Source organism: Ranitomeya imitator, chromosome 2 (assembly GCF_032444005.1).
Source record: "Ranitomeya imitator isolate aRanImi1 chromosome 2, aRanImi1.pri, whole genome shotgun sequence".
Taxonomy (NCBI): domain Eukaryota; kingdom Metazoa; phylum Chordata; class Amphibia; order Anura; family Dendrobatidae; genus Ranitomeya; species Ranitomeya imitator.
Window position 1 is genome coordinate 56,533,317 of NC_091283.1, and position 25,347 is coordinate 56,558,663.

At 47.2% G+C, this 25,347-nt stretch overlaps 1 protein-coding gene across 1 annotated transcript in view; it reads left to right on the forward strand.

The window, feature by feature from the left end:
* The window catches only part of SAE1 (SUMO1 activating enzyme subunit 1), a 58,704-nt gene that overhangs the window by 12,012 nt on the left and 21,345 nt on the right, over window positions 1-25,347 (forward strand). The window contains exons 4-5 of the mRNA XM_069746795.1: window positions 2,477-2,619; window positions 23,718-23,817. Coding sequence (XP_069602896.1) covers window positions 2,477-2,619; window positions 23,718-23,817 — 243 coding nt within the window. The remainder of the gene's footprint in view (window positions 1-2,476; window positions 2,620-23,717; window positions 23,818-25,347) is intronic.

The following is a 25,347-nucleotide window of genomic DNA, read 5'->3' on the forward strand; positions in this document are numbered from 1 at the left end:
GCTGAAGACTTTGCCTCATTTTTCAAGCAGAAAATTGAGAACATCAGAGACAGTTTTAGTAAACAACCCCCAGAACCCTTCCTCCCAACTACCCAGCCCTCCACCTCCAAAACCAACTTCTCCACCATTACAGAAGACGGACTCTCCACTCTACTCTCAAGATCACATCTCACCACCTGTGCACTTGACCCACTCCCATCCCACTTCATCCCAAACCTCACCACAGTCTTCATCCCAACCCTAACCCATCTCTTCAACCTATCACTAACAACTGGCATTTTCTCCTCAAGCTTTAAACATGCCTCAATCACACCTATCCTCAAAAAGCCCTCTCTTGACCCATCCTCTGTATCTAGCTATCGCCCTATATCACTTCTCCCCTTTGCCTCAAAACTACTGGAACAACATGTCCATCTTGAACTGTCCTCCCATCTATCTTCCTGCTCCTTCTTCGACCGCTTTCAATCAGGCTTCCGGTCACACCACTCCACTGAAACTGCCCTAACTAAGGTCACCAATGACCTATTAACCGCCAAGAGCAAGCGACACTACTCTGTCCTCCTCCTCCTGGACCTGTCCTCTGCCTTTGACACAGTGGACCATTCCCTGCTGCTGCAGACCCTCTCATCCCTTGGAATCACAGAATTGGCCCTATCCTGGATCTCATCATACCTAACAGACCGTACATTCAGCGTCTCCCACTCACACACCACCTCCTCACCTCGCCCCCTATCTGTCGGAGTCCCGCAAGGTTCAGTTCTAGGACCCCTGCTCTTCTCCATTTACACCTTTGGCCTGGGACAGCTCATAGAATCTCACGGCTTTCAGTATCATCTCTATGCTGACGACACACAGATCTACATCTCTGGACCAGATATCACCTCCCTACTAACCAGAATCCCTCAATGTCTGTCCACTATTTCATCCTTCTTCTCCACTAGATTTCTAAAACTTAACATGGACAAAACAGAATTCATCATCTTTCCCCCATCTCACACGACCTCCCCAACGAACCTATCCATTACAGTAAACGGCTGCCCACTCTCCCCAGTCCCACAAGCCCGCTGTCTTGGGGTAATCCTTGACACTGATCTCTCCTTTAAACCACATATCCAAACCCTTTCCACTTCCTGCCGCCTCCAACTCAAAAATATTTCTCGGATCCGCACATTCCTAAACCAAGAATCTGCAAAGACCCTAGTCCATGCCCTCATCATCTCCCACCTTGACTACTGTAACCTCCTGCTCTGTGGCCTCCCCTCTAACACTCTTGCACCCCTCCAATCTATTCTAAACTCTGCTGCCCGACTAATCCACCTGTCCCCCCGCTATTCCCCGCCCTCTCCCCTCTGTCAATCCCTGCACTGGCTCCCCATTACCCAGAGACTCCAGTACAAAACCCTAACCATGACGTACAAAGCCATCCACAGCCTGTGTCCTCCATACATCTGTGACCTCGTCTCCCGGTACTTTCCTGCACACAACCTCCGATCCTCACAAGATCTCCTTCTCTACTCCCCTATTATCTCCTCTTCCCACAATCGCATACAAGATTTCTCTCGTGCATCCCCCCTACTCTGGAATTCTCTACCACAACATATCAGACTCTCGCCTACCATCGAAACCTTCAAAAAGAACCTGAAGACCCACCTCTTCCGACAAGCCTACAACCTGCAGTAACCACCGATCGACCAAACCACTGCACGACCAGCTCTACCCTCACCTACTGTATCCTCACCCATCCCTTGTAGATTGTGAGCCCTCGCGGGCAGGGTCCTCTCTCCTCCTGTACCAGTTGTGACTTGTATTGTTCAAGATTATTGTACTTGTTTTATTATGTATACCCCTCCTCACATGTAAAGTGCCATGGAATAAATGGCGCTATAATAATAAATAATAATATATATATTTTGTTGACCTCACTGGCTACAGGTCATAGATGACATAACATTCCGCAGGTCTCTTGCTGCATTGACTATTCGCCTTCTGGGATCTATCCCGACCTGCTCTCAGGTTTGTTTTTGGCATTGCTGTAAATGTGACTTCCTCATCTATAAAAGGTTGCACATGTCGGCCCCTTATTAGAAGCAATGAAAAGCTCATTCTGAAGTAGAAGGAAAGTCCTAATTGTGCGCACGTGCAGCCTCTGCACGGAGAGAACAATGGTGGCCGCTCATTGTTGTGGGAGGAAGCACCATTTTCCGAGTCCATACTCTACAAGTGTTGACAGGGACGTCTTTCTCGATAATAATAATAAGGCCCCCGCTCCTTTTTCCAGTTTAGTGCCAGATTTTTGTGTCTAGGAGGAAATAAAGATCAACAACAGGAAGCGTCCTGAAAGGCAGGGGGTCACAGTGTTTGGCCAAATCGCAGCAGAGTTGTTCTCGAGACCTTTGCCTCTTGATGTGACGATGTCCCGCCATGTCGTGTAATATATGTATCACATCCAGCTCCATTGTCTGCTTTCTGCTTCCAGGTTTGTCTGACCTGCTGCTCCCGGGACCTCCTAGTCAAGGTGAACCAGATCTGCCATAAAAAAGGCATCAAGTTCTTCATGGGGGATGTTTTTGGCTATCATGGATACACGTTTGCTGACCTCGGAGCACATGAGTTTGTTGAGTAAGTTCGTCCACCGCCCTTCCTAAAGGTGCTAATAAAAATGTCTGTAAAGAGTGCCGATTCAGGATATGGCAAGTTGTGCCCGATGACTGGCTACTTCCATTTATATGTCTCAGTCATGTTTTCTTTTTATCCTGCTGGGGACGATATTTCAGGCGATCGCACCCCTGTCCATACAGTATCGTCAGCTTGGGGATGCCTCACTCCACCAGCCAAACTGTAGAGGAGAAACCAAAGAAATGAGCCCAACTGTAAGCTGCTGTATGTGCAAAGTCTAAGAGTACGTTCACACTGTGACCATTTCACAGACAATACCCAAGAAAAAAAACACGAACGTACACTTTGCACATATAGCAACTTATAGTCCAGCTCATTGCTTTGGTTTTGCTGTAATTTTTTTGCACAAACTGCATGGCTCCACTTTTCTGAGCTAAATATTTCATCTATATATCTTCCCTTGGATGGGGGTCCGTCAGGCCCCTGTCCTGCTCTGCTCTTTTTCACATTGAGTTCGTTTGACACAAGGTAAGGTTTTAATACCAGAGGCAGGTAGGACCGCCCCGATATGGGTTCACCTTGTCGCGGTGGGATGGCGTTTATGCTTTTTTTTTATTTATTTTTTTTTAATTTTTTTAATCAAATTAGCAATAACGAAGTCCCCTATGTTGTTTACATGTCCTTTTACCATTTACTTGCAGGGCGTGTGCTCTTCTTGCTTTTTGTTTTCTTGGGTTCTGTTTGTAGATTAATTTTGTTTTTTCCCTGATAATATTTCAAAGCTCATTAAAGTGAACCCGTCATGTTCCTAACCACTTATAACTTGCAGATATTGGGTTATCAACATTCTACATCAGTGCGGGCGCACCGGAACCCTGGATATATGGGGGGGATTTAACTTAATTCCTCCCAGCAGCCTCCGGCTTTCAGTCATAGCGGTGTGGCTTCTGTCACCCCTCAGTACATAGTGAGCGGCGGCTCTAACCACGTCCCAGCACTGATGGACAGCCGGCTCGGCACTGAGGGCTTCAAGAACATATATTTTCTGAAACCGGATTATCACTTTTCTTTAATATTCCCACTTTGTAATGTACAGGGCTAGACTGACATTTCTTTATCGCCTCTCATTGGGGGACACAGGAACCATGGGTGTATGCTGCTGCCACTAGGAGGCTGACACTATGCAAATAAAAAAGTTAGCTCCTCCTCTGCAGTGTACACCCCACCGACTGGCATTATACTCTTCAGTTTAGCTTAGTGTCAGTAGGAGGTGGACACGGGTCTTTCATTAGACCCTTATCTACCACAAATGTGCGTCGTTTCTTTTCAGGTTTTTCCGGAGGGATACAGGGTGAACAGTCACACCTGTAGTCCCACAAGCGGACTATGAGTACGGCGTGTACTGCCACCCCGTATCCTCATAGATCCCTCTCCAGGACCAAGATCCTAGCACACAAGCGTGCTTAGAAGTCCGGTTCCTGGCTCCGTCCCCCACCCACTCGCCCACCAGAGCCTGTCTGTCGGAGGAGACGAGGACGTCCATCAGCTCCGTGGACGTCTCATACCCTTCCTGTCAGGTTAGTATCGGCGTGGGATGTTTTAGGTGAGTATTTCTCCCATTCCCATCCCACATCTTTTATAGGGGGGGGACCTTGTTAGGGGCTCCCAGACTCCTTTCATACCTGTCATCATCTGCGTCCATACAGGACGCGGCCGGGATTGTTTGTGTCGCGCTGCGACATCCGTAGGTGCGCTTTCTTCTGCACCTCTTCTCCCTATTCTGTTATGGGGGCCCTCTGCCTTCTTTCCGGCGCGGGGCCCTTACAGGATGCACCGTTCTTCTGCATGCCTGCACGTTGGGCTGTCATACGTTCCAGGCGCCGCAGGAGGTGCGGCGCACCCCTCTGTGCTGCGGCTCTTCATGGGGCACCATTCTCAGCGCGGCAGCCTTGCAAGCTGTCGCGCCGCTTCTCCCTGCGGCGCTCTGCTCTGGCGCCGCAGGAGGTCCTTCTCTGGGCGTCCCTCAGCGGCGCAGCCTGGTAGGCGACCGCGCCGCTAGCTCTCTCTTAGGGCGCTCCATTCCGACGCCGCGGCTCCTTTCCTCGGCCGCCGGCCCCTAATTTAGGCCCCGGCTTCGGTCGGGGCCTACTTCCGGTTTTCAGTTCCCTCTCTTCCGGTTCTGCGGGCGGGCTTTTTCCCGCCCGACTTACTGTGCCCTGCCTACCGGCGCCCCTGCATCTGGCTCCGCCCCCTTCCTCCTGGTACACTCGTCTGGTGTGCACACCACTTTGTACCGGCAGCAGCACCAGCTCTTGCAAGCGCACCCGCACATCTGCTGTGGTCACAGCTCTATCTGCGCTGAATACTGCTCCTCAGGGCACTCCATCGACAGTGGGACATCTTCCAGGACCGGGTCCGTGAGTAGCTGCACTGCAGTCTGACACCCCCCTCTGCCCACTGTCCCCTAACCCACTGGCATCTTCAGGGCTCAAAATGTCTACCTCTAAAGGGGGCCGCTCTCGCCCCCCTACTTCTTCTTCATCTACCGCCTTAGTCACGTACTTTGCATGTTCGTCCTGTAACAGCAAACTTCCCTCAGGTCAGTCCTCCCCGCTGTGTCAGTCCTGCAGCAACCCGATTATTCCCACCGCCCAGGATCCCCCGGCTGTTCCGCCCGAGAGTGATCCCCCCATCCCAGGCTGGGCCGCCTCTCTGTCACAATTGGTGGCTGATTTAACACGGGTATCTCAAACCCTGGTGTCCGCGCTGGATCGGTTACCCCTGCAAACCCCGGCCATAGCCAGCGGGTCGCAGGAACCGCCGCCCGAGCCTTCCTTGATAAGCCACAAAAGGTCCAGACAGGAACATCGGTCTGAGTCCTCTTCTCGTTCCATCTCGCCACTCGGCCCTCCCCCGCGGTTGGTGTCCCACCGATCCTCCTCCCCTGAGTCAGGCGAGGCATTATCTGATGCGCCCTCGGAGGACATTTCGGAGCTGGATCCTAACCAAATTGCCACCATGAGTGAGACAGTCCAGAACCTCATTGGGGCAATAAACCAAACCTGTGGCATCAAGGATCCCTCTACGGAACCCGCAGATCAGGCGGTTTCGTTTAGACGGGCCAAACCACCTTCTAAATTTTTCGCTCCTCATCCTGAGTTCGAGGAAATCTTGTCCAGAGAGAGAGAGAACCCCACTAGGCGTTTTCAGAGGGGAAAACGCCTGGGTGTGCTATATCCTTTTTCTCCAGACCTTACCGCCAATTGGACGGTCTCTCCCTCGGTGGATCCACCAGTGTCCAGGCTGTCCACCAACACGGTGCTTCCTTTGTCCGGCGGAGCATCTCTGAAGGACTCTAACGATAGAGTTATAGAATCCTTCGCGAAATCTGCTTTTGAAGCGGCTTCAGCGGCGCTATGTCCAGCCTTTGCTTCCACTTGGACTTCAAAATCCATCTCAAAATGGGCCAAGGATCTTCGGCGAGGTATCCTGGACGGGGCGCCTCCCGCGCAATTAGCGGAGCTTGCCAACCAGATTTCCCACGCTGGGGAATACCTGGTTTCCGCCTCCCTGGATGTCGCGTCTTGTGCGGTTCAAGCTTCCAGCAATGCCGTTGCCATCCGTCGGACCGTTTGGCTCAAGGCCTGGCAGGTGGACTTGTCCTCCAAAAAGTCCCTCACTAGTCTGCCCTTCCTGGGCTCTCGTCTCTTTGGTTCCCAGCTGGACCAAATAATTAAGGACGCCACCGGGGGTACAAGCTCTCTTCTCCCCCAGGCTAAGCCTCGTCGCCCTCCTCCTAGACGACAGTTTCGTTCTTTTCGGCCTTTTCGTCGCTTCGCTGCGTCAAACTCCTTTTCCCAGCAGCAACAGATGCCACAGGCACATCAAGAGAGGAAGGCGGTGTCCTTTAGGCCCACTCCGTCCTGGCGTCCTCGCTTCCCCCAGGGTAGATCCTCCAGGCCCAGGACTGGAAGATCCACCTCGGCATGACTCTCAGCAAGACTCCAGCCCAACTTCCAGTTTTGGCGGCCGTCTTCTCCTTTTCAGGGACGTCTGGATTTCCGCAGTAGAGGACGCATGGGTCAGGGAAGTTGTATCCTCGGGATACAAGATAGAGTTCGCCTCCCGACCCAGGGATCGTTTCTTCCAATCCCGTCCTCCAAGAGATCCTGCTCTAGTTCCGGGCTTCTTCTCAGCCATCGCTTCTCTGCTCAAATCCGGAGTAATCGTTCCCGTCCCAGAAAAAGAACGCTTCACGGGTTTCTACTCGGATCTTTTTGTGGTACCGAAAAAAGACGGCAAGGTTCGCCCCATTCTGGACCTCAAATTGCTGAACAGGAGAGTTCGCCTGAGACACTTCAGGATGGAATCCCTTCGTTCAGTAATTGCTTCCATGGAGGCTCAGGAATTTCTATGCTCTATAGATATCCAGGACGCCTACCTACATGTCCCGATATTTCCCGGACATCACCGTTTCCTGCGCTTCGCAGTGCAACGAGATCATTTTCAGTTCGTCGCCCTGCCGTTCGGTCTCGCAACCGCGCCAAGGGTGTTCACAAAGATCATGGCGGCGCTGTTGGCCATCTTGAGAGTCAGAGGCTTGGTCCTTTTTCCATATCTCGACGACATCCTCATCAAGGCTCCGTCCTTTGCTCAGGCCCACGAAAGCCTGTCCATTGTTCTCGATACCTTAGCCCGTTTCGGGTGGCTGGTCAACCGGAAGAAGTCCTGCCTTATTCCTTCTCAGCGCATCATCTTTCTGGGCATGCTTCTCGACACTCGTCAGAGCAGAGTCTTCCTTCCCAAAGACAAGAGATCCTCTCTTTGTCGGGACATACGCTTGCTCCAGGGTCCTCGGCCTCCCTCCCTCCGTTCGGCCATGAAGGTTCTGGGGAAAATGGTAGCTACATTGGAAGCGATTCCCTTCGCCCAATTCCATTCGCGACCCCTTCAGCAAGCCATTCTGTCTCAGTGGGACAGGTCTGTCTTCTCCCTGGATCGGCCGATCAGACTCTCTTCTCGGGTCAAGTGGTCCCTCTACTGGTGGCTGACGTCACCTCTCATTTCCCAGGGCAGGTCCTTCCTTCCAGTTCACTGGCAGGGGGTGACAACGGACGCCAGCCTGATCGGCTGGGGTGCGGTTTTTCGCCACCTGACGGGTCAGGGCCGTTGGTCGTCGCAGGAATCAACTCTGCCAATCAATGTCCTCGAGATTCGGGCCATCTTTCTGTCCCTCCGCCACTGGGAAAGGATCCTCAGGGGCCTTCCAGTCCGGATCCAGACGGACAACGCCACGGCTGTGGCATATGTCAACCATCAGGGGGGGACCCGGAGCTCCTTGGCCCTTGCCGAGGTATCCAAGATCCTCCTTTGGGCAGAGGCAACGGTTCCGGTGATATCCGCGGTGCATATCCCCGGCGTGGACAACTGGGCCGCCGACTTCCTCAGCCGCGAGGGCCTCGCGGCAGGGGAATGGTCCTTGCATCCGGAGGTCTTCCATCAGATTTGTCTTCGATGGGGGACTCCGGATGTGGATCTCAAGGCGTCTCGAATCAACAGGAAGGTTCCGCAGTTCGTCTCCAGGTCCCGCGATCCTCTCGCAGTGGGCGTCGATGCTCTGGCCATTCCTTGGTCACAGTTCGAGCTGCCCTACCTGTTCCCACCCCTTCCATTACTTCCCAAGCTTTTGAAGAAGATCAAAGCGGAAGGGGTGCCGGTCATCCTGATCGCCCCGGATTGGCCCAGGAGAGCTTGGTTCGCGGAGCTCGTCAACCTTCTCGCGGACGCTCCCTGGCGCCTTCCAGACAGGCCCGATCTGCTGTCCCAGGGTCCGATCTGCCACCCGAATTCTCGGTCGCTCAGTTTAACGGCGTGGCTGTTGAGACCGCGGTTCTAAGAGCGTCCGGCCTTTCGGACCGGGTGATTCACACCATGATTCAGGCTCGGAAGCCTTCGTCTTCCAGGATCTACGCACCTGGAAGGCTTACTTCCGTTGGTGCAAGTCCAACCGCGTTCCGCCTATGGTTTTTTCCCTGCCTTCTCTTTTGGCCTTCCTTCAGGCAGGACTGGATTTGGGCCTGGCTCTTAGCTCCCTGAAGAGTCAGGTCTCTGCGCTTTCCATCCTCTTTCAGAAGACCTTGGCCTCTCGGCCACAGGTTAAGACCTTCTTTCAGGGGGTAGCCCACGCCGTCCCGCCGTACAGGGCCCCTGTGGAGGCATGGGACCTAAACCTGGTACTGGACGTTTTGAAGGTTTCTCCCTTTGAACCTCTTAGGGAGATTCCTCTATCAGTTTTATCTTGGAAGGTGGCCTTTCTTGTGGCCATCACGTCCATTCGCCGCGTTTCCGAGCTGGCGGCACTGTCTTGCCGCCCTCCGTTTTTGGTCATTCACCAGGACAAGGTGGTCTTCCGACCCCCACCTTCTTTTCTTCCTAAGGTGGTTTCCACCTTCCAACTCAACGAGGACATCGTTCTACCTTCCTTTTGTCCAGCTCCGACTCATCCTCTGGAGCGATCGTTGAACAAGCTAGACCTCGTCAGGGCAGTGAGGATTTATCTGGATAGAACATCCTCTTTCCGGAAGACGGATTCTTTTTTCGTCATTCCTGATGGCACGCGCAGAGGCCAGCCAGCTTCTAAAGCGACTATTGCTCGATGGATCAGAATGGCAATTTTGGAGGCTTACCGGGTCAAGAACAGAGTGCCCCCTCCTGGGATTAAGGCTCACTCTACCCGGGCAGTCGGCGCCTCCTGGGCGGTGCACCACAGGGCTTCCGCCCTACAGCTTTGCAAAGCAGCAACTTGGTCTTCCATCCACACGTTCGCCAAATTTTACAAGGTCCATACCTACGCATCGGCGGACGCCAGCCTAGGCAGATGGATCCTGCAGGCGGCAGTGCTCTGACCTGATGGAAGTCTGTTTTTCCCACCCTTGGGACTGCTTTGGGACGTCCCATGGTTCCTGTGTCCCCCAATGAGAGGCGATAAAGAAAACAGGATTTTTGGTTGCTTACCGTAAAATCTGTTTCTTGAAGCCTCCATTGGGGGACACAGCTCCCTCCCAATGTTTTCTGTTATCTGTTCTATGACTGTTCTCACGTTACAGTTCTCAAGTTTGTGGTTATGGTTTTTCAACCTTGTTTCATTATCTCCTACTGCTTTCTCACTAACTGAAGAGTATAATGCCAGTCGGTGGGGTGTACACTGCAGAGGAGGAGCTAACTTTTTTTATTTGCATAGTGTCAGCCTCCTAGTGGCAGCAGCATACACCCATGGTTCCTGTGTCCCCCAATGGAGGCTTCAAGAAACAGATTTTACGGTAAGCAACCAAAAATCCTGTTTTTCTTGAACCCAATGCAGATTTGTCACCAGAATTTTCTATACAAGCCACATACATCATTAAATGGATATCTTAGACCTAATGAGACTGGTGTACTTACTGGGAAAAAGCATGTCCGCATGGGTGTGTAATTCTAATATTAAAATGAGGATATTGAGTCCAGCTAAAGTGTGGGAGAGTCCAAGTGTAGACAGTCTCCATCCACCCAGCCGGACTGACAGCTGCAGCTTGTACTGAGCAGTGTCAGATTTCAGCAGGGAGGTGGGACGCTGAGAAATTGTCTATCATGGGGTGGAATTAGTTTAAACTTTCAGAAAGAATTACACAGCCATTCTTACATTGATTTTCACGGTTGGTACACCAGCCTCATCAGGTCTAAGAGTTGTATATTAACTTGTATTGTGAACTTTGGTGAAAAATCTGCTAACAGATGGGCTGCTAGCAATGAGATCTACATTGGGTAAGTAGAAGATTAGCAGTCCATGGAGTCCAGTCAGCGCCATAGCAGATCAGCTCTGGTTAGGGGTACCGAGGCGCTGGTCGGGGGTCATATTAGCATTAGTAGTACTGGTTGGTTGAGTGGTGACAGTCTGACATAAGGGCAATCCCACCTCCCATATTATCTACTATATAATTGTCTAAGGGTCACTTCCGTCTTTCTGTCCTTCTTTCTGTCATGGATATTCATTGGTCGCGGCCTCTGTCTGTCATGGAATCCAAGTCGCTGATTGGTCTCGCCAGCTGCCTGTCATGGCTGCCGCGACCAATCAGCGACGGGCACAGTCCGATTAGTCCCTCCCCTACTCCACTGCAGTCACAGCGCCCGCCGCCCGCTCCATACTCCCCGTTCCATACTCCCCGCAGTCAGTGTCCCCGCCGCCCGCCCCATACTCCCCGCAGTCAGTGTCCCCGACACCCTCTCCATACTCCCTGCTCCATACTCCCCACAGTCAGTGCCCGGCGCCCGCTCCATACTCCCCGCAGGGTTAATGCCAGCGGTAACGGACCGCGTTATGCCGTGGGTAACACACTCCGTAACCGCTGCTATTAACCCTGTGTGACCAAGTTTTTACTATTGAAGCTGCCTATGCAGCGTCAATAGTAAAAAGATCTAATGATAAAAATAATTAAAAAACAAAAAACCTGCTATTCTCACCTTCCGTCGTCGGACGATGCGCTCGCGCCGGCCGCCATCTTCTGTTCCCAGAGATGCATTGCGAACTTACCCAGAAGACTTGGCTGTCTCGCGAGACCGCTAAGTCATCTGGGTAATTTCGCAATGCATCCTGGGAATGGAAGATGGCAGCCGCATCACACAGCTTTGCTGGATCCCAGGGGTGAGTATATAACTATTTTTTTTTTAACGGGGATATGGTGCACACACTGCTAAATACTGCGTGGGCTGCGTTATATACCTACGTGACTGGGCAATATACTACGTGACTGGGCAATATACTACTTGGCTGTGCAATATACTACATGGCTGGGCAATATACTACGTGACTGGGCAATATACTACGTGACTGGGCAATATACTACTTGGCTGTGCAATATACTACATGGCTGGGTAATATACGTGGCTGTGCAATATACTACGTGGCTGGGCAATATACTACGTGGCTGTGCAATATACTACGTGACTGGGCAATATACTACGTGGCTGTGCAATATACTACGTGACTGGGCAATATACTACGTGACTGGGCAATATACTACGTGACTGGGCAATATACTACGTGGCTGTGCAATATACTAGGTGGCTGGGCAATATACTACGTGACTGGGCAATATACTACGTGGCTGTGCAATATACTACGTGGCTGTGCAATATACTACGTGACTGGGCAATATACTACGTGACTGGGCAATATACTACGTGGCTGTGCAATATACTACGTGGCTGGGCAATATACTACGTGGCTGTGCAATATACTACGTGGCTGGGCAATATACTACGTGGTTGGGCAATATACTACGTGGTTGGGCAATATACTACGTGGCTGGGCAATATACTACGTGGCTGGGCAATATACTACGTGGCTGGGCAATATACTACGTGGCTGGGCAATATACTACGTGGACATGCATATTCTAGAATACCCGATGCGTTAGAATCGGGCCACCATCTAGTCATACATAAAAAGCTAAGAAATGGTTATTAATAATCAGCTTAAAGGGACTGTTCATTTGCCAAGCAGATATTCTGAAATGGCCTTCTTAGGATGAATTTAGCTCGTTGGCTGAGGTAGCTCTCCCAAAATCCACCTCCCTCTCTTCTCATTACCAAATTGGAGCAGTGTGCAGTGATGCATCGGGGTCTCCTGGCCGTCTGTCCATAGTACGCCGTAATCTACCCCGTCTGATTCCGCCCTGCGATGCCGATCTCATGATGGTCCAGGGTGTATGAAATGTCCACGTTTACGTTTTGACATTATTGGGTTTTTTCCAATAAATACATGGTGTAATACATAATGTGTGATCATTAAGACCCCACTAATCTTAAGTCCAGGGATCGCTCCTGTAAATGGAGCAGTAGTGAGCATGCTCAGCCACTGCCCTGTACACTTTCATGGGACTGATGGAGAGAAATCACTGATCCAACACTGATCCATGCTATTTAGTGAGAAAAGCTGTTTAACCCCTTAGCGACCGCCGATACGCCTTTTAACGGCAGCCGCTAAGGGTACTTAAACCACAGCGCCGTTAATTAACGGCGCTGTGGAAAAAGTGAATAGCGCCCCCCAGAGGCCGATTTTCTCCGGGGTCTCGGCTGCCGGGGGTAGCCGAGACCCCAGAGATCATGATTCGAGGGTTTTTTAACCCACCCCGCATTTGCGATCGCCGGTAATTAACCGTTTACCGGCGATCGCAAAAAAAACCAAAACGCGATCTCTTTTTAATTTCTCTGTCCTCCGATGTGATCGCACATCGGAGGACAGAGAAAAGGGGTCCCAGGTGGCCCCCCAATACTCACCTAGCTCCCCCGATGCTCCTCGTGTCTCCCGGTGGGCGCCGCCATCTTCAAAATGGCGGGCGCATGCGCAGTGCGCCCGCCGGCCGGCACCGGGAGAATCTTTGGGGTCTCGGCTGCCGGGGGTAGCCGAGACCCCAAAGAGCATGATCGGGGTCGGTTTTACCGACCCCTGTTTTGCGATCGCTGTTTACCGGCGACCGCAAAAAAAAAAAAAAAAGTAAAGTGTAATTCTCTGTCCTCTGATGTGATCGCACATCAGAGGACAGAGAAATAGGGGGGTTCGGGGACCCTACAATACTCACCTGTGTCCCTGGATCCTCTTGCTGCTCCTCCTGGCCGCTGGCAGAAGAAAATGGCGGGCGCATGCCCAGTGCGCCCACCATCTGTCTCCATCGGCCGGCAGGAGAACAGCAGTTGGGGCAAAAATTAGGGGTAGGGTTAGGTTACATAGTAACATAGTAACATAGTTAGTAAGGCCGAAAAAAGACATTTGTCCATCCAGTTCAGCCTATATTCCATCATAATAAATCCCCAGATCTACGTCCTTCTACAGAACCTAATAATTGTATGATACAATATTGTTCTGCTCCAGGAAGACATCCAGGCCTCTCTTGAACCCCTCGACTGAGTTCGCCATCACCACCTCCTCAGGCAAGCAATTCCAGATTCTCACTGCCCTAACAGTAAAGAATCCTCTTCTATGTTGGTGGAAAAACCTTCTCTCCTCCAGACGCAAAGAATGCCCCCTTGTGCCCGTCACCTTCCTTGGTATAAACAGATCCTCAGCGAGATATTTGTATTGTCCCCTTATATACTTATACATGGTTATTAGATCGCCCCTCAGTCGTCTTTTTTCTAGACTAAATAATCCTAATTTCGCTAATCTATCTGGGTATTGTAGTTCTCCCATCCCCTTTATTAATTTTGTTGCCCTCCTTTGTACTCTCTCTAGTTCCATTATATCCTTCCTGAGCACCGGTGCCCAAAACTGGACACAGTACTCCATGTGCGGTCTAACTAGGGATTTGTACAGAGGCAGTATAATGCTCTCATCATGTGTATCCAGACCTCTTTTAATGCACCCCATGATCCTGTTTGCCTTGGCAGCTGCTGCCTGGCACTGGCTGCTCCAGGTAAGTTTATCATTAACTAGGATCCCCAAGTCCTTCTCCCTGTCAGATTTACCCAGTGGTTTCCCGTTCAGTGTGTAATGGTGATATTGATTCCCTCTTCCCATGTGTATAACCTTACATTTATCATTGTTAAACCTCATCTGCCACCTTTCAGCCCAAGTTTCCAACTTATCCAGATCCATCTGTAGCAGAATACTATCTTCTCTTGTATTAACTGCTTTACATAGTTTTGTATCATCTGCAAATATCGATATTTTACTGTGTAAACCTTCTACCAGATCATTAATGAATATGTTGAAGAGAACAGGTCCCAATACTGACCCCTGCGGTACCCCACTGGTCACAGCGACCCAGTTAGAGACTATACCATTTATAACCACCCTCTGCTTTCTATCACTAAGCCAGTTACTAACCCATTTACACACATTTTCCCCCAGACCAAGCATTCTCATTTTGTGTACCAACCTCTTGTGCGGCACGGTATCAAACGCTTTGGAAAAATCGAGATATACCACGTCCAATGACTCACCGTGGTCCAGTCTATAGCTTACCTCTTCATAAAAACTGATTAGATTGGTTTGACAGGAGCGATTTCTCATAAACCCATGCTGATATGGAGTTAAACAGTTATTCTCATTGAGATAATCCAGAATAACATCCCTCAGAAACCCTTCAAATATTTTACCAACAATAGAGGTTAGACTTACTGGCCTATAATTTCCAGGTTCACTTTTAGAGCCCTTTTTGAATATTGGCACCACATTTGCTATGCGCCAGTCCTGCGGAACAGACCCTGTCGCTATAGAGTCACTAAAAATAAGAAATAATGGTTTATCTATTACATTACTTAGTTCTCTTAGTACTCGTGGGTGTATGCCATCCGGACCCGGAGATTTATCTATTTTAATCTTATTTAGCCGGTTTCGCACCTCTTCTTGGGTTAGATTGGTGACCCTTAATATAGGGTTTTCATTGTTTCTTGGGATTTCACCTAGCATTTCATTTTCCACCGTGAATACCGTGGAGAAGAAGGTGTTTAATATGTTAGCTTTTTCCTCGTCATCTACAACCATTCTTTCCTCACTATTTTTTAAGGGGCCTACATTTTCAGTTTTTATTCTTTTACTATTGATATAGTTGAAGAACAGTTTGGGATTAGTTTTACTCTCCTTAGCAATGTGCTTCTCTGTTTCCTTTTTGGCAGCTTTAATTAGTTTTTTAGATAAAGTATTTTTCTCCCTATAGTTTTTTAGAGCTTCAATGGTGCCATCCTGCTTTAGTAGTGCAAATGCTTTCTTTTTACTGTTAATTGCCTGTCTTACTTCTTTGTTTAGCCACATTGGGTTTTTCCTATTTCTAATCCTTTTATTCCCACAAGGTATAAACCGCTTACACTGCCTATTTAGGATGTTCTTAAACATTTCCCATTTATTATCTGTATTCTCATTTCTGAGGATATTGTCCCAGTCTACCAGATTAAGGGCATCTCTAAGCTGGTCAAACTTTGCCTTCCTAAAGTTCAGTGTTTTTGTGACTCCCTGACAAGTCCCCCTAGTGAAAGACAGGTGAAACTGCACAATATTGTGGTCGCTATTTCCTAGATGCCCAACCACCTGCAGATTTGTTCTTCTGTCAGGTCTATTAGATAGTATTAGGTCTAAAAGTGCTGCTCCTCTGGTTGGATTCTGCACCAATTGTGAAAGATAATTTTTCTTGGTTATTAGCATAAACCTGTTGCCTTTATGGGTTTCACAGGTTTCTGTTTCCCAGTTAATATCCGGGTAGTTAAAGTCCCCCATAGCCAGGACCTCATTATGGGTTGCAGCTTCATCTATCTGCTTTAGAACAAATCAGAAAAAGTACCTGCCTAGTCAAGTGGCAATGCTCCAAATAGGTATAATCATCATCCAAAAGAGCAAATATGAAGCAACATAGCCATAAAATGAGTCAAATTTTATTAGAACACATATCAATACATAAGACAAAAAAGTTTATAAAAACTGGGGCAGAAAATATGCAAAAAGAAAAACCACCGTAAGGAAAAATATAATACAAATACTAAATGTACCGAGATAATCAATGAAAAAAAAATATATATATAATGACTTCAATATGTTAAACTGTACGCACCAGACAAATGTCAGACATGGCAATAGCCTATGCCGTGCAAAAGTGAAAACAAAAGAAAGACCGGCATGCTACATAGTCCCATCAGACAGTGTTCACATGTAATACAAAAAATGTAGTAAATCCCTACGGCAAACCAAAATTGGTTAAATAGTACACTGCAAACCGAATATCTAAATATATAATAAGAAAAAAGTTCTTAAGTAAAATGGAGCCATCCTCAAAAAATATCCAAAAAATGTTAATTAACTGTAAGAACTTAGTATGCGCAGCAAATGAACATAGCAATAAACCTATGCCTATAATGCAACCAGATGGCTAAACCAGTGTATGCAACTAAGCAGAGAATTTGGAGGGATGATGGGATAAAGACCCGTCTAAGTTTAAAGTCACATAGGCTAAACGTGCAGCAGTGCAACCGATGGGAAATAAGCAGCCATAGTAATTACCTAGCGGTGGTAGCAGCAACCCGACGCGCGTTTCGCGTGTAGCTTCGTCCGGGGATGAGTGCATCTCATCCCCGGACGAAGCTACACGCGAAACGCGCGTCGGGTTGCTGCTACCACCGCTAGGTAATTACTATGGCTGCTTATTTCCCATCGGTTGCACTGCTGCACGTTTAGCCTATGTGACTTTAAACTTAGACGGGTCTTTATCCCATCATCCCTCCAAATTCTCTGCTTAGTTGCATACACTGGTTTAGCCATCTGGTTGCATTATAGGCATAGGTTTATTGCTATGTTCATTTGCTGCGCATACTAAGTTCTTACAGTTAATTAACATTTTTTGGATATTTTTTGAGGATGGCTCCATTTTACTTAAGAACTTTTTTCTTATTATATATTTAGATATTCTGTTTGCAGTGTACTATTTAACCAATTTTGGTTTGCCGTAGGGATTTACTACATTTTTTGTATTACATGTGAACACTGTCTGATGGGACTATGTAGCATGCCGGTCTTTCTTTTGTTTTCACTTTTGCACGGCATAGGCTATTGCCATGTCTGACATTTGTCTGGTGCGTACAGTTTAACATATTGAAGTCATTATATATATATATTTTTTTCATTGATTATCTCGGTACATTTAGTATTTGTATTATATTTTTCCTTACGGTGGTTTTTCTTTATGCATATTTTCTGCCCCAGTTTTTATAAACTTTTTTGTCTTATGTATTGATATGTGTTCTAATAAAATTTGACTCATTTTATGGCTATGTTGCTTCATATTTGCTCTTTTGGATGATGATTATCTGCTTTAGAAGTAGACTTTCCATGGTTTCTGTTATATTTGGGGGTTTGTAACAGACCCCAATGAGAATTTTGTTACCATTTTTCCCTCCATGAATTTCGACCCATATGGACTCGACATCTTCATTCCCTTCGCTAATATCCTCCCTTAAAGTGGACTTTAGACAAGACTTTACATAGAGACAAACCCCTCCTCCTCTCCGATTTTTACGATCCTTTCTAAACAGACTGTAACCCTGTAAGTTAACTGCCCAGTCATAGCTTTCATCTAACCATGTCTCGGTTATTCCCACTATGTCAAAGTTACCTGTAGATATTTCTGCTTCTAGTTCTTCCATCTGGTTAGGGCTAGGGTTGGGGCTAAATTTAGGGTTAGGGTTGGGGCTAAATTTAGGGTTAGGCTTCTTTCACACTTACGTCGGTACGGGGCCGTCGCAATGCGTCGGCCCGACATACCGACGCACGTTGTGAAAATTGTGCACAACGTGGGCAGCAGCTGTAGTTTTTCAACGCATCCGCTGCCCAATCTATGTCCTGGGGAGGAGGGGGCGGAGTTACGGCCACGCATGCGCGGTCAGAAATGGCGGATGCGACGTACAAAAAAAACGTTTCATTGAACGTTTTTTTGTGCCGACGCGCCGCCAAAACACAACTGATACAGTGCACGACGGACGCGACGTGTGGCCATCCGTCACGATCCGTCGGCAATACAAGTCTATGGGCAAAAAATGCATCCTGCGGGCACATTTGCAGGATCCGTTTCTTGTCCAAAACGACGGATTGCGACGGAATGCCAAACGACGCAAGTGTGAAAGTAGCCTTAGGGTTAGGGTTGGGGCTAAAGTTAGGGCTAGGGTTGGGGCTAAAGTTAGGGTTAGAGCTGGAATTAGGGTTAGGGTTTGGATTAGGGTTGGTATTAGGGTTAGGGTTGGGATTAGGGTTAGGTTTGGGATTAGGGTTAAGGTTAGGGTTGTGATTAGGAGTGTATTGGGATTAGGGTTAGGTTTGAGGTTAGGGTTGAGATTAGGATTAGGGGTGTGTTGGATTTAGGGTTTTGATTAGGGTTATGGTTAGGGTTGACATTAGGGTTGTTTTGGGGTAAGGGTTGTGATTATGGTTAGGGTTAGTGATTAGGATTATGGATCAGGTTGGGATTAGGGTTAGGGGTGTGTTGGGGTTAGGGTTGGAGCTAGAATTGGGGGGTTTCCACTGTTTAGGTACATCAGGGGGTCTCCAAACACGACAGCCAATTTTGCGCTCAAAAAGTCAAATGGTGCTCCCTCCCTTCTGAGCTCTGCCGTGCGCCCAAACAGTGGTTTACCCCCACATATGGCACATCAGCGTACTCGGGATAAATTGGACAACAACTATTGCAGTCCAATTTCTCCTGTTACCCTTGTGAAAATAAAAACTTGGGGGCTACAATATCTTTTTTGTGGAAAAAAATATATATTTTTTTTATTTTCACGACTCTGCATTATAAACTTCTGTGAAGCACTTGGGCATTCAAGGTTCTCACCACACATCTAGATAAGTTCCATGGGGGGTCTAGTTTCCAAAATGGGGTCACTTGTGGGGGATTTCTACTGTTTAGGCACATCAGGGGCTCTCCAAACGCGACATGGCGTCCGATCTCAATTCCAGCCAATTCTACATTGAAAAAGTAAAACGGCACTCTTTCTCTTCCAAGCTCTGCGGTGCGCCCAAACTGGTTTACCCCCACATATTGGGTATCGACGTACTCAGGAGAAATTGCACAACAACTTTAGTGGTCTAATTTCTCCTGTTACCCTTGTGAAAATAAAAATTTGTGGGCAAAAAGATCATTTTTGTAGAAAAAAATGCAATTTTTTTTTTTCACGGCTCTACGTTATAAACTTCTGTGAAGCACTTGGGGGTTCAAAGTGCTCACCACACATCTAGATAAGTTCCTTAAGGGGTCTAGTTTCCAAAATGGGGTCACTTGTGGGGGATTTCCACTGTTTAGGCACATCACGGGCTCTCTAAACGCGACATGGCGTCCAATCTCAATTCCAGCCAATTCTGCATTGAAAAAGTCAAACGGCGCTCCTTCACTTCTAAGTTCTGCGGTGCGCCCTAACAGTGGTTTACCCCCACATATGGGGTATTGGCGTATTCAGGAGAAATTGCATAACAAAATTTATGGTTACATTTCTGTTTTTACACTTGTGAAAATAAAAAAAATGGTTCTGAATTAAGATGTTTGCAAAAAAAAGTTAAATGTTCATTTTTTCCTTCCTCATTTTTTCAGTTCCTGTGAAGCACGTAAAGGGTTAATAAACTTCTTGAATGTGGTTTTGAGAACCTTGAGGGGTGTAGTTTTTAGAATGGTGTCACACTTCATTATTTTCTATCATATAGACCCCTCAAAATGACTTCAAATGAGATGTGGTCCCTAAAAAAAAATGGTGTTGTAAAAATGAGAAATTGCTGGTCAACTTTTAACCCTTATAACTCCCTAACAAAAAAAAAATTTGTTTCCAAAATTGTGCTGATGTAAAGTAGACATGTGGGAAATGTTATTTATTAACTATTTTTTGTGACATATCTCTCTGATTTAAGGGCATAAAAATACAAAGTTTGAAAATTGCAAAATTTTAAAAATTTTCGCCATATTTCCGTTTTTTTCATAAATAATCGCAAGTAATATCGAAGAAATGTTACCACTAACATGAAGTACAATATGTCACGAAAAAACAACCTCAGAATCAGCGGGATCCGTTGAAGCGTTCCAAAGTTATAACCTCATAAAGTGACAGTGGTCAGAATTGCAAAAATTGGCCTGGTCATTAAGTACCAAATTGGCTCTGTCACTAAGGGGTTAATAGCTCCTTTTGTTTCCCCAGAAATAGCTCCACTTTTGTCAACGGGCTGTGATTGGTACTGCAGCCGCTGCTTATATTCAACCTTGTTCACATGAATGGGTCTGCGCTGCCATACCAGACACAGCCACTGGACAGGAGTGGAGCTGTTCCTACAAGAAAGTAGCCATCATTTTTTACAGCCTTTCAACTGGTAAAAGCCCAGGTTTTCTGTGATCTCACAATTACTCCCTGAGAGGTTGGAGTTGACCTGTGATTAACTTTACCTTGCAGCAAAGGGAGAGAGAGAAACTCTGCCGAATTCACAAGTCACTGTGTGCCCCAGAGAATTAATTTACTTCTAAATAAAAAAAAAAAAAGTAAAATATATTTTTTTATTACGTTTTTAGTAAAGTAATAAAACTGCAAAAAAAAAAAACATACCAGGATTTCCATACAAATAGACTAAAACAAATCAAGGAAGGTATGTACAGTATCCTTAAAGTGCTATTCCCAGCATTAAAGGGATCGGTAAGGGTCAGACCGGCAGAGCCCCCCACTAATCCAGAGAAGAGGAGCCGACATTTATTCTCTATAGATCCGCTGTAAGAAGCCAAGCAAAGCCCTCAGTTACCTCTGGACGGTCCCGTAAAGAGTTAATGTGGCGTCTGCTCCATTCCGATTGGACCCCACTTCCTACCCCATTCTCTAGGATTGGTCCCAGTGGACGGACCCTCACACCGATCTGTAAGCTCTCATCGATTCTGGGAATAGGGGATCACTTTTAATGATGAGAATGAACTTTTTAAGACCAAAACTAGCCGCGACCTTAAGGGGTTAATCTCCTTCAACTCCCTAAATATTTTAGTGGGTGATGCGCCTGATATCTTGTGTCTGTGAACATAAACCCTGACGCGCCGGGTCCCGTGATGTGATGGTCGGTGTCCTGTTCTCACCTTCCCCTGCGATCACTGACTCCAATAAGGTCCCGATGTGTTCCCGACTGTGTGACCCCCTGGGGTTAATTTCTTACAGGGGCATGTGGTCTGTGATGTATAGATGAGGCTGCCGGACCCTCGCACTGTGGATGTCGGTGGTTGTGGATGCAGGACTGGACAGTCTACACTCGCGTTTCTTTCCATTCCCGTGCTTATGATAAGCGTCATCGAGTCATGGTCTTATACAGCTGTATATCTCCATGTCACCGATGCATCGACCAATCTTTGGAGCCACCCAGCACAGCAGGGAAAGGATGGCAGTATATTGTACGGATAGGAAAGGGTCACTCGATTGTGTACCTATCCTAGGTACATGCCATATCCCTGTGGGGTACGCGCGCTGTCCTTCAAATGGGGGGACACAGTATATGATCATAGCGCGGGGTACAGTCTTGTGCAAACCCAATTCCCAAAAAAAAAAAAAAAGTTGAGTCGCTGAGTAAATTGCAAAGACAACAAGAATGCAATGGCTTGGAAATCTCTTCTCGTCATATTTTATTCACGACAAATCAGAAGCTGAACATTGGACAATTTTCCATTTCACTTGAAAAAAATTAACTAATTTAGAAATTGCTGGCAGCAAAACATCTCAAAGTTGGGACAGAGTAAGCAAGAGGCTGAAAAAAGCAAGTGGTGCTGATATAAAACAACTGGATGGTCAATTCTCAACTAAACTGGTATAGAAAGAGCATGTTAGGGAGGCAGAGTCTTTCCGAAGCAAAGGTAGTCAGAGGTCCACCAATCCGTGAACTACTGCGTCTAAAAATTGTGAACCAGTTTTTTTTTTTTTTTTTTTTAAAGTTAAAATTGCAAAAACTATGAATATCCCACAATCTACAGTACATAATATTAAAAGATTCAGAGATTCTGGGGAAATACATGTGCACAAGGGAGAACGCCGACCGTCAGTATTGGATGCTAGTGATCCTCAGGCAGCGCTGCATTAAACACAGGAGAATCACTGCATGGGTTCAGGAATACTACCAGAAATCATGGTCAGTGAACCCAGTTCTGTCTCATCCACAAATGCAAATGAAACCTGTTTTATGCAAAGAAGTAATATATCAACACAATATAGAAATGTTGCCATCTTCTCTAGACCAAAAGATCATTTCTAATAGACTGACGTAAAATGGAAAACTGTTCTGTGGTCTGATGAATGAAATATGATATTCTTTATGGAAACAATGGATGCCTTATCCTGCAAATTCAAGAGGAGAGGGACCATCCAGCTTGTTATCGAGGAGAGGGACCATCCAGCTTGTTATCGAGGAGAGGGACCATCCAGCTTGTTATCGAGGAGAGGGACCATCCAGCTTGTTATCGAGGAGAGGGACCATCCAGCTTGTTATCGAGGAGAGGGACCATCCAGCTTGTTATCGAGGAGAGGGATCATCCAGCTTGTTATCGAGGAGAGGGACCATCCAGCTTGTTATCGAGGAGAGGGCCTGCCTTGCGCAGGCGTGTACTATGGAGGACAGAGAATGAACTTCAATCCAATATTGCAGCCAGCATGCAGCCAGCAGGTAAGGAAAGGGTGAATCAAACACCAAAAAACCCCGCCTCCATGGCTGAAGATTGTTCCCTCCAAATTCAGGTGACAGTGTCCCTTTTAAGAAACGAAAAATTTGACGAAGACCCCGAAGTGTGGATCAGCGAGAATCCAATATCAGACCAGAACAGGACAATGTTCCTCTCCCAGAACCTCAGCAATTGTCTCCTCACTACTTAGATGTTTTTAGACTGTTAGAGTAGAGGCTCCACAAGGGTGGACACGGCCCGGACACAACTTTTTTTTTTGAGATTTGTTGCTGCTAGGGTTGAGCGAAACGGATCGTTCATTTTCAAAAGTCGCCGACTTTTGGCAAAGTTGGGTTTCATGAAACCCGACCCGATCCCTGTGTGGGGTCGGCCATGCGGTACGCGACTTTCGCGCCAAAGTCGCGTTTCGTATGACGCGCTTGGCGCCATTTTTTTCAGCCAATGAAGGGGCGTGGGCAGAGTGATGACAGAGAGAGAGAGAGAGGAAAAAAAAAAAAACCCATTGCCTTTGCATTGGGTTTCGTGTTTCGGTCGCTCGACTTTTCGCCATAATCGGCCGATTTCACTCGACTCGACTTTTGAGATAGTCGGGTTTCGCGAAACCCGGCTCGACCCTAAAAAAGTCAAGGTCGCTCAACCCTAGTTGCTGCCATCAGTTTCTCCAAAGTTAATTTTTTTCAACCGAACTGGAAAATTGTCTATCGTTCACCTTCTTATCTGTTCAATGTTCTGCTGTGAATAAAATATGGTGATAATATATTTCCTAATCATTGCATTTTTTGTTTTCTCTACATTTTGCAGAGTTTCAACTTTTTCGGAACTGGGGTTGTAATTTATTTTCTTAGAACTGTTTAATTTAGATTTCTCTAAAACCTCTCGATTTATATGGAGCATAAAAAAATCCTAATATTTCAGGGAGAAGCTGAAAGTTACAAAAACCAGTCAGGAGTCTGAAGACGGCCCAGAAGCTAAAAAGCCGAAGATCGATGCTGCAGAGAGCACAATGATCAAAAAGGTAAGAAGTGCCAGTGCGTGCCCACCACCTCACATTGTCCGGGCGGCCCCTCATTTGTTTTTATGAAGCCCCTTTGGCCTACCTTCCTGTTGTTCAGCCCATAGATGTGATGATTGTGGTTCTAGATGGCTTTATTAATAATGATCATTCTCTTGTTCAGAAAACCAGTTTTAATGTATTCTATTATATAAATCTGTTCATGGAGGAGGGGGGTCTTCTAATCAGGGTCCACTTTGACAGATAAAAGTGGTTTAGAATAATAAGTTGACACTCTGTCTAAAATCACTCCATTGTAGTTCCCGGTAAACACAATGGGGAAAAAATGCAAATGAAGATCTTCTTAAAGGAACTGAACCCCCGTTTCTATTTTTTAGAAATCCATATTTTAATCTTTGTGCTGGTGAGTCTTAAATGTGGGGGGCTTGGCCTGCGCTCACAGCTCTCCGGCCTCTTTCTCCGCCCACCGCCGGCCTCTTGTCCATGACTGACAGGTCACTCTTCTATGACTTGCTTCCTTTTCCGAGATCTCCTGCGAGCGCTGTTGATCCTTGGGATCCTCTGTGGATTTATAATTTGCTCCGCCATTATTTATTTTATGATCTTTTCCGCCTACTCTCCATCTATGGTAAATCACCCCTCCCCCCCCCCCCCCCCACACTATAACGTTAAGGGGTTAAGGTGATAGTATTTGCATTGATTTTCTCTAATTAGCGGAACGGCATTGTGCTCACTAAATGAGGACTTGAGAAACCCCGAAGGCGAAATTCCTTGGCGGTCCGACCTGCTCACAGATGACTGATGAAGGCCGTAATGGGGGGGGTCTGCGGTCACCGGGATGAGGCCGTCGCCTTCTTCTGTAGACTCCGTGAAAGTTTTATCTGGCGGTGCGATTATGTAATCTCCGCAGCGACGGACCGCGCCGCCCCCCTCATTAATTTCTTCCTCTCCGACATCAATTAGGACGCCTTAGGTGCTGCCGAATGCTTATGTGTTGCAAACAGGAGCTCATTTTTACTTGACGGCTTTCGCAAAGTGACATATTTAAATTATAGAACCGCTCGGGGGATGTGTGTGTTATTCCCCACTGGTGAGCAAGCGCACCGCCTGGAAGAATACAATGGTGGCGGAACATTTTGCAATTTAGCTGCTTGTCTCGGCGGGGCCGTAACTCCCTCGACGCTCGCACGCTTGAAAAGACTGACAGTCTCGTGGAGCGCTGCACGTTCACCTGTGTTATTGCTGGGAGTCCATCTTGGGGATTTTCAGGGGTGACATCATTATTAAATTTAGAGGCTCCGGACCGGCGGCAACGTAATGCTTATTCCACACTAGTAATGTATTACAGGGGACGAGGAACCGCGCTCACATTGGCTTTGAGAAGCAGAAGCCTCAAACTTTTCATTGTGTTGTCAGCAAATCTACTGTTTATACAGATTTGTCTTTTTTCATTTATTTTTTTGCTTTTTTTTTATTTTTATTTTGTGCTCTATAGAAAGTAAAGTTGCTGCCCAGAAACTGTCATTAAGCTGC